The sequence below is a fragment of the Podarcis filfolensis genome (assembly GCF_964270895.1).
Source record: "Podarcis filfolensis genome assembly, chromosome: 17".
Lineage (NCBI taxonomy): Eukaryota > Metazoa > Chordata > Lepidosauria > Squamata > Lacertidae > Podarcis > Podarcis filfolensis.
The window spans coordinates 34332972-34350058 of NC_139621.1; the positions used below are offsets into that span (position 1 = coordinate 34332972).

General features: G+C 46.5%; 1 protein-coding gene across 3 annotated transcripts in view; it reads left to right on the forward strand.

Moving 5' to 3' along the window:
* Positions 1-3244: 3244 nt before the first annotated feature.
* The window catches only part of LOC310752622 (stimulated by retinoic acid gene 6 protein-like), a 29921-nt gene continuing 16078 nt past the window's right edge, over positions 3245-17087 (forward strand). The window contains exons 1-7 of one of the 3 annotated variants that reach the window (XR_014542999.1): positions 3245-3521; positions 12067-12139; positions 12227-12327; positions 13274-13407; positions 14709-14829; positions 15866-15911; positions 16404-16532. Coding sequence is in view for 2 of the 3 variants with exons in the window: in XM_083593427.1 (XP_083449553.1) it covers positions 3505-3521; positions 12067-12139; positions 12227-12327; positions 13274-13407; positions 14709-14829; positions 15866-15911; positions 16404-16532 (621 nt within the window). In the remaining variant the exon portion in view is untranslated. The remainder of the gene's footprint in view (positions 3522-12066; positions 12140-12226; positions 12328-13273; positions 13408-14708; positions 14830-15865; positions 15912-16403; positions 16533-17087) is intronic. The other 2 variants (XM_083593427.1, XM_083593426.1) reach the window with 2 other exon arrangements.

The window sequence follows — 17087 nt, forward strand, 5'->3', positions numbered from 1 at the left end:
CATGCAAGGACAGGGCAACTCAGGCCCTGCAACTATTAATCTCATGGCTAGCCAGTGGGGCCCAATTTGAAGCAGTGGGGTGCAACTTGAATTTTTTTTTTGTAGGGCCCCAGTTCACAGCCAAAGTCTGCAAAATCTTATAGATATAAATAAAATCCATCTAGATTGCCCTAGTGCAGGGCCCCCCTTAGGAGCGGCCCGTGGGGCCCAATTTGGCCCAGTTGCTCCAATTGCCTTAAGGTCAGCCCAGATGAGACTGTGCAGGGGTTGGACTGACAAGCCCTGCAGCTTCTAGGTCCCTGGTGTCACCATTCAGAGTACAAACTCAAGGGCTTGTTATGGAAATAAAGGGGGGCACTTATTGGAAATCAGTTTTGTCACCTCTTCCCCTGCAAACGCCAAGACAATGAGCCCAGCCACCTTTTATTCACAGTCGCATAAGCACTACACTACAGCATGGCCATAAACGTGTACGTTCAACTGCTGAAATATACACTCCCTTCCTGAGTCTGAGCTTCCTTCCTGAGCCTCTGAGTGGTTGCAGCATCTCTGAACCCCTGTTCCACCTCTACTGTCCATTGCTTCTCCGAATCATCCCTGACATCTCCCTTCTGGCATCCTAGTCAACTCATTTACGCTGGTGTAAACCCTGGTGCACCAGAAGCACAGAACAGAAGCAAATAAAATCCGCTCATATGTCAGCAACTGATAAGACTTGTTCTTCCAAAGTCTTCCTAAATTATAAAGCTCCAAAATGCAGGCCAAAAGGTCTGGGAAGAGTGAGGCATACAATGGGCACCACCAGTGAAAAGGCCCTGTTCCGTGTAGCTCCTGCCCTGTCATTTGATAGAGTGCCCACTTGCCCTCCTTCTTGACATGGAATGCTCTCTGTTGGAGTCTCCAGGTCCAGTATAAAGACCATAAGAAGGGAGAGCAGGGACCTTGAAGTTCCCAACAGCTGTTAATCAAGCAAGCAAGCAAGCACACAGGTCACCTTTGTTACAGTCAAGATGCCTATGTCCTGGCCAGGCCTGCACCCAACCTTGTTTTTGTACAATCTTGTTTGTCCTCTGTAACCAAAATTATATTATCAACATATACAACAACAAGAAGAAGAAGAAGAAGAAGAAGAAGAAGAAGAAGAAGAAGAGGAGGAGGAGGAGTTTGGATTTGATATCCCGCCTTTCACTCCCTTTAAGGAGTCTCAAAGCGGCTAACAATCTCCTTTCCCTTCCTCCCCCACAACACTCTGTGAGAGACTTCAAAGACGTGTGACTAGCCCAAGGTCACCCAGCAGCTGCATGTGGAGGAGCGGGGACACGAACACGGTTCCCCAGATTACGTGACTACCGCTCTTAACCACTACACCACACTGGCTCTCAGAAAAGTTGTTTTCCTTCATTTGCAAGGAATCGTACAAAACAAAGTGGCACTAATAAAGAAAAGTTCCAGGGTGGCAACAGAAAGCAAACTAAACATGCATTTGCAGTTCATCAAAATTATCCAGCAATATCAAGTTATAAGAAAACTGGTGCTATTAACAGTAATCCTTCTAGTTTGTTAATTGGTTTGGCTATGAGTTGGCTATGAGTTGGTTAATTGGTGAGCTATGAGATTCAGGTGAGGGTCAGATGCCTTGTCAATCCCAGCAGGTATATAAGAGGACGACCCAGCCTTTTGGAGGAAGGGGAAATAGGAGTGTTACACATGTTTCCTGCAGCACACATGTTATTGATAGCCATGATATATGGTAAATGTAAAGACTATGGGGTTGCGGTGCTCATCTCGCTTTTGGGCCGAGGGAGCCAGCATTTGTCCACAGACAGCTTTCCAGGTCATGTGGCCAGCATGACTAAACCACTTCTGGTGCACGGAACACCGTGACGGAAGCCAGAGCGCACAGGAACGCCGTTTACCTTCCCGCCACACCAGTACCTATTTATCTACTTGCACTGGTGTGCTTTCGAACTGCTAGGTTGGCAGGAGCAGGGACAGAGCAACAGAAGCTCACCCCATTACGGGAATTCGAACCACCAACCTTCTGATTGGCAAGCCCAAGAGGCTCGGTGGATTAGACCACAGCACCACCCTGATCCTATGATATATGGATGCAGATGCAACACCAGTGAATACCTGTCTTGGCAATTTGGGCTGGACATTTTAGGTGTAAAAGGGAAGTGTGCCTCCAATTTGTTTTGGGGTTTGTGGAGAGGGACAATGAAAAAGTATTGTTGCACCTGAAAGCACTTAAGAAAGCTATTATGGCATAAACTATCATGGATTAAAATCCCAGATAGACTGAAAATTTAAAACAACTTCAAAGCTTCATTTATACTATCAGTAACCTTGATACCCAGCCAAAATGTCCTTAGCAGCTGCTTAGCGACCGCATATCAGAAAGGATACGTTTGTGTGGACCTTTTCTCCTACACAGGCTAAGAACAAAAAAGCAGGATAGGAGCGAGGTGTGACGATCATGCTGGAACCATGATGCAAGCCGTTTGGACTTTGCTACTTAACACTGGGCCTACATAATGGATCTTCTCATGCATGTGAAGAGGGCATTATGGAGAACAACCTGGATTTTGGCAATGGGTGCTGCTGCTTTGCGATCTCTATAAAAGCATTTATTTCTCTGTCCCAATCCAGATAAGGCAACACTCCAAAACACATGTCTGTAGCACCGTTTTCTCTTCTGCCTGGCCTTTTCCCTATTTCGGATGTCTAGCCAGGCTCCTTTGCATTTGTGACTATCAGGCTTCATTAATGCGTGGCTCAAAAATTCCGGATCCACCCCCCCCCAAAAAAATCTGACACAAAGGTTTTGTGCTAGTCTTGTGCCATTTTGTTCTGCAAAACCTACATTTTGTGCCATAGGGATACCCCCAAACTCAACCTTGTCCGATTGCCAACATGGAGTGTTATTTGGTGCCATTTTGTGCGACATATCCTGCTTTCCGCACTGCCCCCAAACTGTCTTTTCTTGACACACAGAGCATGTCTTGACACACAAAAGCATGTCGTGACGCACAAGGCATGTCACAACATAAGGCACAACATGTATGTCATGACATGCCTTGTCTATCATGACATGGTGGACATGTAATGACATGTCTTGTATGTTATGATATGACCTTCACTGTTGTGCGCTGTCATTTTGTTGACACTGTTCAAGTGGGCTGCGTGATCACCTCTGTTAATTGCTGCAACGGTGTCAGTAATTCAGGAAACTTCTCAACAGGCAGGCTGCAGGATATGCAACATTTTCTTTATGCTTGTATGAAGTAAATATTTAACCCGATGTTTGCTTTCTGTCCATGGCAAGCTCAGTGGGTGTTGCAAACTGACACAGGCTTCCCTTCGGAATCCCAGGGAAAATCAAAGACTGCACTGCAGAATTCTTGCTGGAAGAGAAGGAAGGCAGAGAGAAACACACCCGGATCCCTGGCACGTGAATAGTTGTGCTTAGATGTGCCTCTGGAATTGAGTGCAGAATTGCTCAGCATGGCGGCTGAGGAATGGTAAGTTTGAGTGGGGTGCTTGGGCTGCATTTTCCTGCCCTTAGTAATTCTGGGTTCTAGATAACTCCAATATTGAATCAACCACAACCCATGAGCTGTTGTTGTTTAGTCGTTTAGTCGTGTCCGACTCTTGGTGACCCCCTATACCAGAGCACACCAGGCACTCCTGTCTTCCACTGCCTCCCGCAGTTTGGTCAAACTCCTGCTGGTAGCTTCAAGAACACTATCCAATCATCTCGTCCTCTGTTGTCGCCTTTTCTTTGTGCCCTCCATCTTTCCCAACATCAGGGTCTTTTCCAGGGAGTCTTCTCTTCTCATGAGGTGGCCAAAGTCTTGGAGCCTCAGCTTCAGGATCTGTCCTTCCAGTGAGCACTCAGGGCTGATTTTCTTCAGAATGGATAGGTTTGTTCTTCTTGCAGTCCATGGGACTCTCAAGAGTCTCCTCCAGCACCATAATTCAAAGGCATCCATTCTTCGGCGATCAGCCTTCTTTATGATCCAGCTCTCACTTCCATACATCACTACTGGGAAAACCATAGCTTTTACTATACGGACCTTTGTTGGCAAGGTGATGTCTCTACTTTTTAAGATGCTGTCTAGGTTTGTCATTCCTTTTCTCCCAAGAAGCAGGCATCCTTTAATTTCGTGGCTGCTGTCACCATCTGCAGTGATCATGGAGCCCAAGAAAGTATGCCATGAGCTATGCATTCCCAAATAAGAATAGGATCCTCTGCCTCATGGTTGCCTGTTAATGCTGTTAACGGAGAAATCTGAGGGCTCCTTTGGACAAAAAACAAGGACACCAGCCAGGAATACCAGAGCAAAACAGCAGCCAGTAGGCTTGGTCTTTACTGAAGACTGTCGCGACAGGACTCCCACCTGCCACCAGGTGGAACAAGATGGAAGCCCCTAACAAAAGAGCCCCCAAAATTTTATTAGCTGCTAATCCCCATGTCACCCCCCCCAAACTACATCACTTATACATTACGGTTACATCATGAAAGGGGAGGTCTGGTGGCAGGAATCTGAGCATCCTGGACCCTGCCCCATGGTTCCCCTTGCCCTCCACCAAACACCCATCAAATGTAACAAAAAGGATATTTACATTTCCCTGTTTCCCAGCCAAGTTCATCACACCCTTTTGTCTTCATCTAGGTTTGTTATTTCTGGAATGGCTACCTGTCTGGCACTCAGGTATCAGGATGCCAGGGATTATCACTCAGGCAGAGGGGCTGCTGAGTAGCTGAGCTCACATGTCTATATGAATTTCTGAAGTTTTCCATTGAGCCAGTACATAGATACATTGATCAGTTAATTGTTACATTTGGTATCGTGCAGCAAAGGCCCTTGGAATAGATAGGAAGAAACTGTGATGAAGTGTTTTGTAGGGACAAATCATAAAAGTCACAAAAGCGATTGTGCTGGTTTTGGTAGTGGGCTGCAGGTGCATGATATCTGCTGGAGGGGGGAACCCTCCCCCAACCTATACATAAATTCCTGCAATAATGCTAAAGTGGGGGGAATTGAGGTCAGTTGCAGAGTATCATCAGTCAATGGGAGAAGGGACATACAGTGGTACCTCAGGTTAAGTACTTAATTCGTTCCGGAGGTCCATACTTAACCTGAAACTGTTCTTAACCTGAAGCACCACTTTAGCTAATGGGGCCTCTTGCTGCTGCCGCGCCGCCGGAGCACGATTTCTGTTCTCATCCTGAAGCAAAGTTCTTAACCTGAAGCACTGTTTCTGGGTTAGTGGAGTCTGTAACCTGAAGCGTATGTAAACCTGAAGCGTATGTAACCTGAGGTACCACTGTAACTACCATCTCCTACCCTCTGAGTGTCCCTATTTTCCAGGGTGAGTCCTGGAATTACAGAAGCCATCCCAGCTTCCAATCTGATCTCAGAACGTTCCCTGTTTCCCCCACCAGTGCCACCACCACCAAGCTCAGAGAGGAGGATGAATTGGCGCTTGTCTTAAATGGTGACAGCGGCAGCTGTGAGGGAGCACCCTGTTGCCTCTCCACGGCCACCGTAGCTGGCCTCCTCCTTTAGGCAGCTGGTAGTGGTTGCTGGAGAGCAGGCAAGGAGGAAGAGAGGCTGTCACTGATGTTAACGGAAAAAATCCGAGGGCTCCCTTGGACAAAAACAAAGACACCAACCAGGATAACTTGGAGCAAAACAGCAGCCTGTAGGCTTGGCCTTTATTGGATACTGTCGCGACAGGACTCCCACCCACAACAAGATGAAGCAAAATGGAAGCTCAGAACAAAAGAAGACCCCAACTTTTATTAGTTACTAACCCCCCAAACTACACCCCTAAGACTACATCACAAAAAGGAGGGGTTGAGGGAGGAGTTGTGGAGGTAACCTGAGTGTCCTGTCACCTGGCTGGTTCCTCCTTTCCCCCTCCCCATGAGTCATTTCCAGAGGACAAAAAGGGAGTTGGCAGTTTCCTGCCCCCAGAGGGAAGATCTGATCATTGTCCTTTGTTCCAGTCCATGTTGAATCCACTCCCATATGCAAGTCCTTTGTGACCTGGATGGTCTTCTGTCTGGGACCATCAAGGTTGTCATGCCAACTGGGTAGGGCTCCTGTGTATGTGCTGGTATGGTTAAGGGATTATGGCCGCCCTGTATCAAACCATCCCCCTTTGATAGTCCTTCCTTCATGGAGTAAACTAAAAGTGGACCAGTGTAAATCCGATGTATGGTTGATTTACTATGAATTTATAACAGAAACGTTGCGTATGTTGTGTGTGTTGTGTTTGTACAAACTGAATGATGGGGGGGGGGTCCACTGACATGGCCCACCCTTGCCAGATGTGCCACCTCTGAGATGCAGGGAGAGGGCAGGAAAAGGGGAGAGGAGAGGAGCACAAGGAGTTTTGAATATATATTTTTAAAAACACTTTGCGCACCTGCGTCTAATCTTGCCCCTTTCTAAAATTCATTTAATAATAATAATAATAATAATTTTTATTTATACTCCGCCCTCCCCAGCCAAGGCCGGGCTCAGGGCTCAGGGCAGATTAAAATACAACATTAAAATATTGAAACATTAAAATATTAAAATGCAGCCTCATCACAGGAGGAGAAAGGAAAAAGAAAGGAAAAAGCAAGAGGGGGAGGGAATCAAATTTATTGGTGTGCAGTGTTCTTTTTTTAAATCTACCAAAGACTAAAATTAAATTAAATTGGGGCGTTTCTCAGGATGGTGGAGCGCACGTGTGCTGCGTCCTGTGGGTGAAGTGGTGGCGGCTCTTCTTCTGATAGGAAATGCTCTGTGGGGAGGGGGGACGGCGACAAAAAATGGGGGGTCAAAATAAGTGTCAGTTGCTGGATGTATGTGTGTGGAAAATGTCCCTATTTTCATCTGAGGAATGTTGGAGGGTATGCAAATCTATTTCTCCCCTGCAAATGCTCTCCAGGAATTAGCCAGACTGGGGGAGAAATAGATGAGTTGGGGGCATTTGTTAGGACGAATCAGTGGATGAGCTTAAACAGTTACCTCCCACTGATGATTGTAACAGGGAGAGCTGGAGGCAGGTTTGAGAGTCCCTGCTTTTCAAAGCAACGCTTTACGTCCCTCCTGTCCTCTTATTTAAAGGGAACCCTGACCATTAGGTCCAGTCGTGGCCGACTCTGGGGTTGTGGCGCTCATCTCGCTTTATTGGCCAAGGGAGCCGGCATACAGCTTCCGGGTCATGGAGCCAGCATGATTAAGACAGAGCAAACCAGAGCAGCGCACGGAAACGCCGTTTACCTTCCCGCTGGAGTGGTAGCTATTTATCTACTTGTACTTTGACATGCTTTCGAACTGCTAGGTTGGCAGGAGCAGGGACCGAGCAACAGGAGCTCATACCGTTGTGGGGATTTGAACCGCCAACCTTCTGATCGGCAAGTCCTAGGCTCCAAATCTGTCTCCTAGTTTGTTGGGGGGGGGTGGCAGCATCAAATTGTGTGGTTCGTTGGGAAAAGAACTGTGTGCTTTTGGTGGTGATTTGCTTGTTTGCTGGCGACACACATTTTCTTCCCTTGAAATCTCCTACCTTGCAACTGTGGAGCTGCATGGTCTTCGATGGGTTATTCTTCAAATGGGACCGCCTCTCCTGGTATGCCCCGCGGAGGACCTTAAGGTCCACAAATGACAACACCTTGGAGGTCCCAAGTCGCAAGGTGGTTAGATTGGTCTCAACTAGTGCCAGAGCCTTTTCAGTACTGGCCCCAACTTGGTGGAACGCTCTGTCACAAGAGACCAGGGCCCTGCGGGACTTGACATCTTTCCGCAGGGCCTGCAAGACAGAGCTGTTCCCCCTGGCCTTCGGTTTGGACTCAGTCTGACCCTTATGTTTCCCTCCCCTTATGGTTTTGATCTATGGGCTACTAATAAAATGAGGCTGCATTTTAAATTATATTTTAACCTGTATTTTAAATTGGCTTTTTTAAATTGTAATTTTACTGGTGTTAGCCACCCTGAGCCTGGCTCTGGCCAGGGAGGGCGGGATATAAATAAATAAATAAATAATAAATAAATAAATATAATAATAATTAGCGTCATTCAGGACTAACCCATGTTTGGGAGTGTTATTTCTTCCTCCTTTGCCAGCCCTGCAATGCTGCCTATCATAATATCAAGTTGAAATGGCTCTGGTTGGTTTACAGAGCTTTGAAGAGGGTTCTGACTGGAGAAAACGAAAAAAGGTACCAGGTTCCTCCGAACACTGTCAATAAGATTAGCGTCTCATTATCTTGACCTTTGCCTGTCTCTCCATGGCACTTTGCAGATGTTTAACTTCAAGGAATGTTTTCTCCTGTCAGTAGAAGCAGAAAGAGAGAGAGAATCAGAAACGGCTGTTTATTGCAGAAAGGGGAAACATGAAAACAGTCTGTTTCTTCATATATACATAAAAAGGCAAAGCTGTCATTGTGCAGCCTCCCCCCCCCCATTTGTAGTGCTGCATCACAATCCTGGATTTGCATGAAGTCAGGGGAGGGGAGAGGAGGAAAAGAGAAGGCAGGTTGCACAACTGCAGTGAGGAGGGAGAGCAGCTGAGAGAAAAGCAGTGTTTTCCAACAACAGCAGTGTTAAGTTGTGGGCGAACATATCAGACGACACAGCGATTCTTCCAAAGCAGCTCTTTATTTGTAAGCTGGAACTGAACTGAACTGAGGAGCTCAGTCAGCCAGAACAATCGCAACTGTTGCAACGTTCTAAACTATCCAATCACTGAACGTCACTTTCGATCCTTCATTTGCATAACTTATCTACAGTATCCCCCCTCCTGGCCCAGGGTGAGAACTTCAGTACATAACAAGCAGAGGTTTGAGTAAAGCAGGGATGGAGAGATACTGAGGGGGCATGGAAGTTTGAATACAGTGAGACGGGAGTTGGGAAAGGCCCTGTTATGTCAGCATTTTGGTGTTAGCTCCTGTGTTTTACCCATCTGTGCTATTTCTCCTTGTTAAATGAAAACAAAAACCCCTCAGTGTCCCTCAATCCCTTGAAATAAAAAAATTAAGGTCTTATTTGTTGTTGTTTAGTCGTGTCCAACTCTTCGTGACCCCATGGACCAGACCATGCCAGGCCCTCCTGTCTTCCACTGCCTCCTGCAGTTTGGTCAAACTCATGTTCGTAGCTTCAAGAACACTGCCCAACCATCTTGTCCTCTGTCATCCCCTACTCCTAGTGGCTTTCATCTTACCCAACATCAGGGTCTTTTCCAGGGAGTCTTCTCTTCTCATGAGGTGGCCAAAGTATTGGAGCCTCAGCTTCAGGATCTGTCCTTCCAGTGAGCACTTGGGGCTGATTTCCTTCAGAATGGAGAGGTTTGATCTTCTTGCAGTCCATGGGACTCTCAAGAGTCTCCTCCAGCACCATAATTCAAAAGCATCAATTCTTCGGCGATCAGCCTTCTTTATGGTCCAGCTCTCACTTCCATACATCACTACTGGGAAAACCATAGCTTTAACTATACAGACCTTTATATATATAATAAATGTACCAAGCAAACACATACATAAATATATACACCACATGTCTGAAGCAGCACAGGAAAAATAGCCCTGTAACCATTTTTGACTCTCTTTTTTTTTAAGTAATATTTATTGAAGTTTCAAAAAATTACAAAAATAAGAAAAAATAATAAAACAAAAAATACAAAATACTGAAAAATAAAAACAATTAAAAGCAAATCAATTTTTCCATATCGTATCTTTCATTTACTTGTTTCCTTGACCTCCTCACACCTCCCTTTTTTGTATTCTAGTTCAATTAGTTAATTCAGCAAATCCTTTCCATCTTTGTTTTTATCTTAATCATTTATCTTAATATGTTATAACTTTACATTATCACCTGTTAACAACCCATTTTTACATACTCCTTTATAACATTACTGCTAAAACCACATAACTTCATTCCAGCATCCTTCTAACATTCCTTAATTTTACAATGTTTCTGTAGATAGTCTTTAAATTTCTTCCAACCTTCTTCTACCGATTCTTCTCCCTGGTCTCGGATTCTGCCAGTCATTTCCGCCAGTTCCATGTAATCCATCATCTTCATCTGCCATTCTTCCCGGGTGGGTAGATCTTGTGTCTTCCAATACTTTGCGATCAGTATTCTTGCTGCTGCTGTAGCATACATAAAAAAAATTCTATCCTTCTTTAACACCATTTTTGACTCTCAAACTGACCAAATGTTTGCTCTGCAAAGTCAAATGGAAAAGCCTCCCCATTGTCTTTTCCTTCACAAATCCTGTCTTAAGGGTATGTCTGTGTATGAATAGGGTGAGTCTATGACCTGGCTCGGGACGCGGGTGGCGCTGTGGGTAAAACCTCAGCACCTAGGGCTTGCCGATCGCATGGTCGGTGGTTCGAATCCCCATGGCGGGGTGAGCTCCCGTCTTTCGGTCCCAGCTCCTGCCCACCTAGCAGTTCGAAAGCACCCCTAAGTGCAAGTAGATAAATAGGTACTGCTTTATAGCGGGAAGGTAAATGGCGTTTCCGTGTGCTGTGCTGGTGCTGGCTCGCCAGAGCAGCTTCGTCACGCTGGCCACGTGACCTGGAAGTGTCTTCGGATGGCGCCGGCTCCCGGCCTCTTGAGCGAGATGGGCGCACAACCCCAGAGTCGGACACGACTGGCCCGTACGGGCAGGGGTACCTTTACCTTTACCTTTATGACCTGGCTCAGGAACTAAGTATTTATCATTACAAAAGACTGGCCAGGCTCCCCAGGGTATCCAATCAAGTAAGCATTAACAGGTAACTTGCCAGACAGGAGGTAAATAACCCACTCAGATTATGAGGTAAACAACCCACTCAGATTTCTGCTGTAGTCCACCCTTCTGTGATGTAGGTATGATGTTTCTGGGGGTGGTCTTGGACTCCAAGGTGGGCGATTTAAAATGTCTATATAAGGGCAGACACACCTTTGTTCTGGGTCCTCCTCCTTCTCCTGTGTGTGAAGGGGGCACCCTGTTTCAACAGTTCAATAAAGATCAGGCTTACTAGCTGCTTTGCTTCTCAATATTCTCTGGTTGGCCTCTGTTCTTATCTCCGACCGATGGAGAACCTGCAAAGGACTCTATGAGTGCTCTTGTGTCCCCCATAAGGGAATAAGGGCAGATTTTCGTTTATTTCACCCTTCATTACTCAAACCTGCACATGCAGATTGGATACATCTGTGCATTACCTATCTTTTGACAGCCAAGTAGCTTCACCTGCTATCCTCATTTTTTCTATGTAGTCTACACACAATCTGCCATATTTTTTGCTCTATAGGACGCACTTTTCCCCCTCCAAAAATTAAGGGGAAATGTGTGTGCATCCTATAGAGCAAATGCAGGCTGTGCGGCTAAGCCCAAAGCCAGAACAGGGAGAGGGAGCGCTGCGCAGCGCACCGTCTCGCTGCGCAGTGCTCCGTCTCGCTGTTCTAGCTTGGGGTTAGCTGCGCAAAGCCTCCGCAGGGCAGCGGGGTGAAGGCACCCTGCTATTCTGCGGAGGCTTCAAAGGCTGCGCTCCGGGGGCTTCAGGCAGCTATCCGCAAGCCTTCGGAGCGCAGCAGGAGTTCCCGCTGCACTCCGAAGGCTTGCGGATAGCCGCCTGAAGCCTGGAGAGCGAGAGGGGTCAGTGCACACCGATCCCTCTTGCTCTCCAGGCTTCGCTTCGCTGGAGAGGCGCTGCACAGTTTTCCCTCTCTGTGCAGTGCCCCTTCAGTGAAGCGGGAGGAGAAATGGAAGGGGTTCCGTTTCTCCTACCGCTTTGCTTAAGGGGCGCTGAGCAGAGAGGCGGAGAATTTCCCCCCCCCTGTTCTCCCCCTCCTATGGTCCGGTGCGTCCTATAAAGCGAAAAATACGCTAGATCTATTGCCTATTTGTTGCCCCTGAAAATGGCTTCTCAAGCAATTTCTTTCCAAAAGCATAAGCTCATTGTTAGCTGTTGTCGAGATTTTCTCCAGCTCCAGAGCTTATGAAACGATCTTAAGGGAAATGGAATCTTCATCTAGCTTTCAGATAATTTTTTAATCTACATTTGTGTTTCCTGAGCAGGCAATTGAAAAATGAAACCTGCACAAGTTCAGTGGACATGGAACTCTTCCTGCATTGTTCACTTCTTCCATCAGTAAGTTGAGTAATCTGGCTACCAACTCGCAATTGGCTGATAGTCTATCGCTTGACATGTCTGCATTCATTTCCCCCCTTCTTGTAGATTGTCATCATTGTGGTGCTGTCCTGTCTTGAAAAAAGAGCTAGGAGAAGCTGGCTAGATGAAAAATGGCCTCTTCTCAACAGGAGATGCGGAATGGTCATGTGAGTCTCCCTGAAAGGCACTTTGCTGCAGTAAACATAAACCGGTCACAATGAGAACATTGCCTCAGAGCGCCTTTGGCCACTGGTTCACAGAAAGAGGGTTTAGGCTGGAGAAAGAGGAGTGCAGAAGACTTGGCAGAAGAACTGATGTGTGTGTCCTGTATAACGTATTTTTTGCTCTCTAAGACTCACTTTTTCCCTCCTCAAAAGTAAGGGGAAATGTGTGTGCATCTTATGGAACGAATGCAGGCTGCGCAGCTATCCCAGAAGCCAGAACAGCAAGAGGGATTGCTGCTTTCACTGCGCAGCGATCCCTCTTGCTGTTCTGGCTTCTGAGATTCAGAATATTTTTTCTTGTTTTCCTCCTCCAAAAACTAGGTGCGTCTTGTGGTCTGGTGCATCTTATAGAGCAAAAAATATGGTAATTGCTTTATTTCCCACTGGTTAATTCTTTTACCAACACTAGTTGTATACCTAATAATAATAATAATTTTATTTCTTTATACCCCACCCATGTGCCTGGGTTTCCCCAGCCACTCTGGGTCGCTCCCAACAGAATATTATTATTAATAATAATAAAGCGATAAAACATCAAACATTAAAAGCTTCCCTAAACAGGACTGCCTTCAGATGTCTTCTAAAAGTCAGATAGGTGTTTATTTCTTTGACATCTGATGGGAGGGCATTCCACAGGGCGGGCGCCACCACCGAAAAGGCCCTGTGCAAACCAGAACACTTACTTCCGGGTTTGTGGCATTCGGGAGCCAAAACGTGCAAGTACCAAGGCGTTTGAGATCCAAGGCACGATTGTAAATGGAAATACATTGTAGCTGAAGATAACCATGATAATAGTTGTTTGTTATTTTAACCACCCTGAAGAGGCCATCCACCTGCTAGTGGGTTGCTGTTACTTTCCCATGGAGCATGAATGTCTTTTTGTTCACAGACCCTTGGATTTTACGGGGGCATTCAGCAATCGGTGGTCCCTGGGCTTTGCCTTTGGAGCTACAGCCAACAAAGTCATGATTCTGTTTTCGGAAGGCTACCTCCCACTGCCCAGCAAGTTCAGATGGGCAAAAGGTAAGAGGCCCCTGCTGAGAAATGCTAGCCTGGTACATACATCAGTTGGGTTCTTCATCGAGTCCCTGGTTGAGGAAGCTGTGTGTCCCCAAGCTGCTGCCCTTCAGATATGTTCGACTACAGCAGGGGTCAGCAAGGTTTATCTTACTTGGGCTGGATTGGTCCCATGGAGATCCCTCTGTGGGCCGGATCGTGCATGCGCATGAGCACACCTGCCCACGATTTTCAGCTTCTGCGCAGACACGATTTTCAGCGCTGCGGAAGTGAGTGCCTGTGCCGCGCCGGTTTAGCACAGCACGTGAGCAGGCCACTCAGTTCAGGGGCGTCTCGTGGGCTGGTCAAATGACCTTCGTGGACCGCTTCTGGCCCATGGGCCTTAGGTTGCTGACCCCTGGATTACAGCTTCCATCTGTGCTCCACCCCCAAGCTATGAACCTCCCTAATATGAAACTCCTTTGGAGGGTGACAACACAAGGATAGGCCTTTTCTGCAGTGGCTCCCTGTTTGTAGAATGCTCTCCCCAGTGAGCTTTGGCTGGTGCCTTCATTATGCAACTTTCTTCTTCTTTGGCGATCACTCGTAGCCGAGTAAGATTGTCTTCCGTGAACACAGTCTTAACAGTGAGTCTGTAAGTGACTGTGGAGGCAAATTATGGATCCACATGTCCTTCCACAGTGGGGACATTGGTTTCCGGACAGGAGCTGATCACGGTGTGGATTTGCCAAACATGCCTTCCTCTTAGCACATTTCTCCCCTTCCTCCTGCATTTGAGAGTCTTCAAAGCCCATGACATCTTTGGAAAATGATGTTCTCCAATTGGAGCACTCCCAGGCCAGTGTTTCCCAGTTGTCAGTGTATATACTACATTTTTTTTTTTAGATTTGCCTTGAGACAGTCTTTAAACCTCTTTTGCTGACACCAGCAAAAGCCGTGACAGATACAGACGGAGAGATAACACGCTGCAAAGTTTCCCAGTTGTCTGTGTTTATATTATTACCTTTAGGCAACAGGCAAACACGTTCCTCTTTAACCAGGCCTTTGGCTGATTGACATCTAATGCCTTTTTAAAATGTATTGTGGAAGGGTGTGTGTGTGGGGGGGATTATTAGGTTGTTCTTGTTCTAATTTTTATTAAGTATTTTGTGTTTTTAGATTGGGATTTTATGTTGTGAATAGCCCAGAGACCTGCGGGTATAGGGCGGTATACATATTTAATAAATGATAAAATAATCATCATTTGTTTACGCCCACTGCAGTTTCCTAATATGAGGATCGAATTATCTGTTTTCATCTTCTTACAGCCTTTGTTCTTCTCACTGGGGCTCTAGAAGTGGGCCTTTCCTCCTATCCTTTCTTCGCTTGCCTGTCTACACATTTCTCCATCATGGGGGCCACGCTTGGATTCCTTTACACAGGAAGTTGGTGAGCAGCTTGAGATACCGTATTTTTCGCTCCATAAGGTGCACCTGACCATAAGGCGCACCTAGTTTTTAGAGGGGGAAATCAAGAAAAAAAACATATCCCCCCCAGCCCCAAAGAGCTTCTCGGGGCTGCAGGGGGAAGCCCGGGTTCCCCCCCCCAGTCCCAAAGAGCAAAGCCAGCGGGATCCCACTCACTGTCCTGGCTTCCTCTTTAGCCGCGTGCAACCTCTCCAGCCAGGAGAGGCTGCGCGCAGCTATGGCAATTCCCCCACCTCCCGCAAAAGCCCACAGGAGCTGCGCACCCTTTAAGGAGCACGCGGCTCCTGCGGGCTTTTCTATGAGGAGGGAGAAGGGACTGATGCGGCCAGTCAGCCCCTTCTCCCCCCTCAGGGAAGCTGTGCACCCTTTAAAGGGTGCGCGGCTCCTGCAGGCTTTTCTACGAGGAGGGAGAAGGGAAAAGCCCGTAGAAAAGCCAGCAGAAGCCGCGCACCTTTTAAAGGGTGCACAGCTTTTGCTCAAAAGCCCACAGGAGCCGCGCACCCTTTAAGAAGCGTGCAGCTCCTGCGGGCTTTTCTATGAGGAGGGAGAAGGGACTGACTGGCCACGTCAGTCCCTTCTCCCTCCTGGGGAAAAGCCCGCAAGAGCCGCACAGAGCTTGTGTGCGGCTCTTGGAGGCTTTTGCTGCCTGCCTCCCCCCTGCATTCGCTCCATAGGATGCACAGACTTTCCCCCTTAGTTTTTAAGAGAGAAAAAGTGCGTCTTATAGAGCGAAAAATACGGTAACTGGCCAGAATGGCACTCATGGGTGTGATGGGCACGTGGGGAAGCTGGAGAGAAGCATCATATAATGTTATGCCTGCGTCCAGGGGGTTAATGCATTGCCAGCGTTGCCAATGCAGTGCTCACAGACACCTTTGTTTCTCCTGTGGCACCTGTGAATTGTCTCAGTTAATATCTCCTGTAAGATCCACAAAGCACAAGGTTGGGGGAGACCAACACATGCCATCGTATCTCTCCTTTTTAATTTTATTTTACAGGTTTGCCATCATAGCCATGAACATTGTGCAGTGCCCACATGGACAAGTGAGTGTCGGGCTAGGCAATAATACTAAGATGTTTGACATCACAACTACTTATCAAGGACATTGTTTTTAGCCTTTTTCAGGAGTTTAGTCATATACTATGAATGAGAGAGCTTCCAGAGTACAGATTGTTACCTGGGATTCAGTTATATACTGGCAAATTCAGGCTGCACAATCATAGTGTTTTTTATCAGACAAACCAACACCACTGGCCAACTTGAAGGCTTAGTGTGGGCAGAATGCCAGGCATGGTGACACTCTTGTAGCTTCTCATTGGCTCTGTGAGCCGGTAGCCTAACACATTAAAGCACACTCAATACTTTGTTGGGCACTTTGTTGAACACTGTTGAAAACAGACCACCATGGGCTGACGAGATAGCATTGTGGTTTTAAGATCTGAGTGGGGAATATTTGGGACTCTACTTGGGGCATACAACTGAATATTTGCAGCACCAACAGATAACCCTTTTAATCCACATTTTTTTCTGCACAGATCATCGGGGAATATGAAAATATTATTTTTTACTGGCCTTCCTTGCTCTGCCATGTTTTCCTGCTAGGCAGATTTGTCCATATGTTTGTGAAAGCGTCACGGGACCGACTCCGGCTGCCTCCTCTAAGTGTGAGTATTTCAGCATCAAAGGGAACCCTCCAATTTCTCCCTTTTTATTCTTTACACTTATATAATGAACTCTGGAAGAGACTAGCATAGCATTCTTAACTGGGCCAGTAGGTTTGTCTTACACATGTACCACTGGTCTTTTTCATTTTTCCTTTGGGAAGAGTAATCTGCTGCCAGTCACTGAAATAATAATAATAATAATAATAATAATAATAATAATAATAATAATAATAATAATAATGCATTAGGAGTGGATTTGTACTGAACTGTCCGCGCACCATTCTGCTTTATTGGTTGTTCTGCAATGCTGCCTCAATGTTACCTCAGTATTGCTGCTTTCACTCCTGCACTAAAGGGAAAAAGCAGGACAAAAAGATAACCTGGAACATTTCTGATGTAAAAGTTGGGATTTGATTAGATTCTAGGAGGGAACATCTTTATTAGATATTACCCTTCCTCCCTCACAGTGATCTCAGCAGAGTGCTATTCCTTTGCAGCGTAAGAGGGAGCTTGGATAGGCTAGTTTTAGCCTTTTAATACAGTGGTACCTTCATT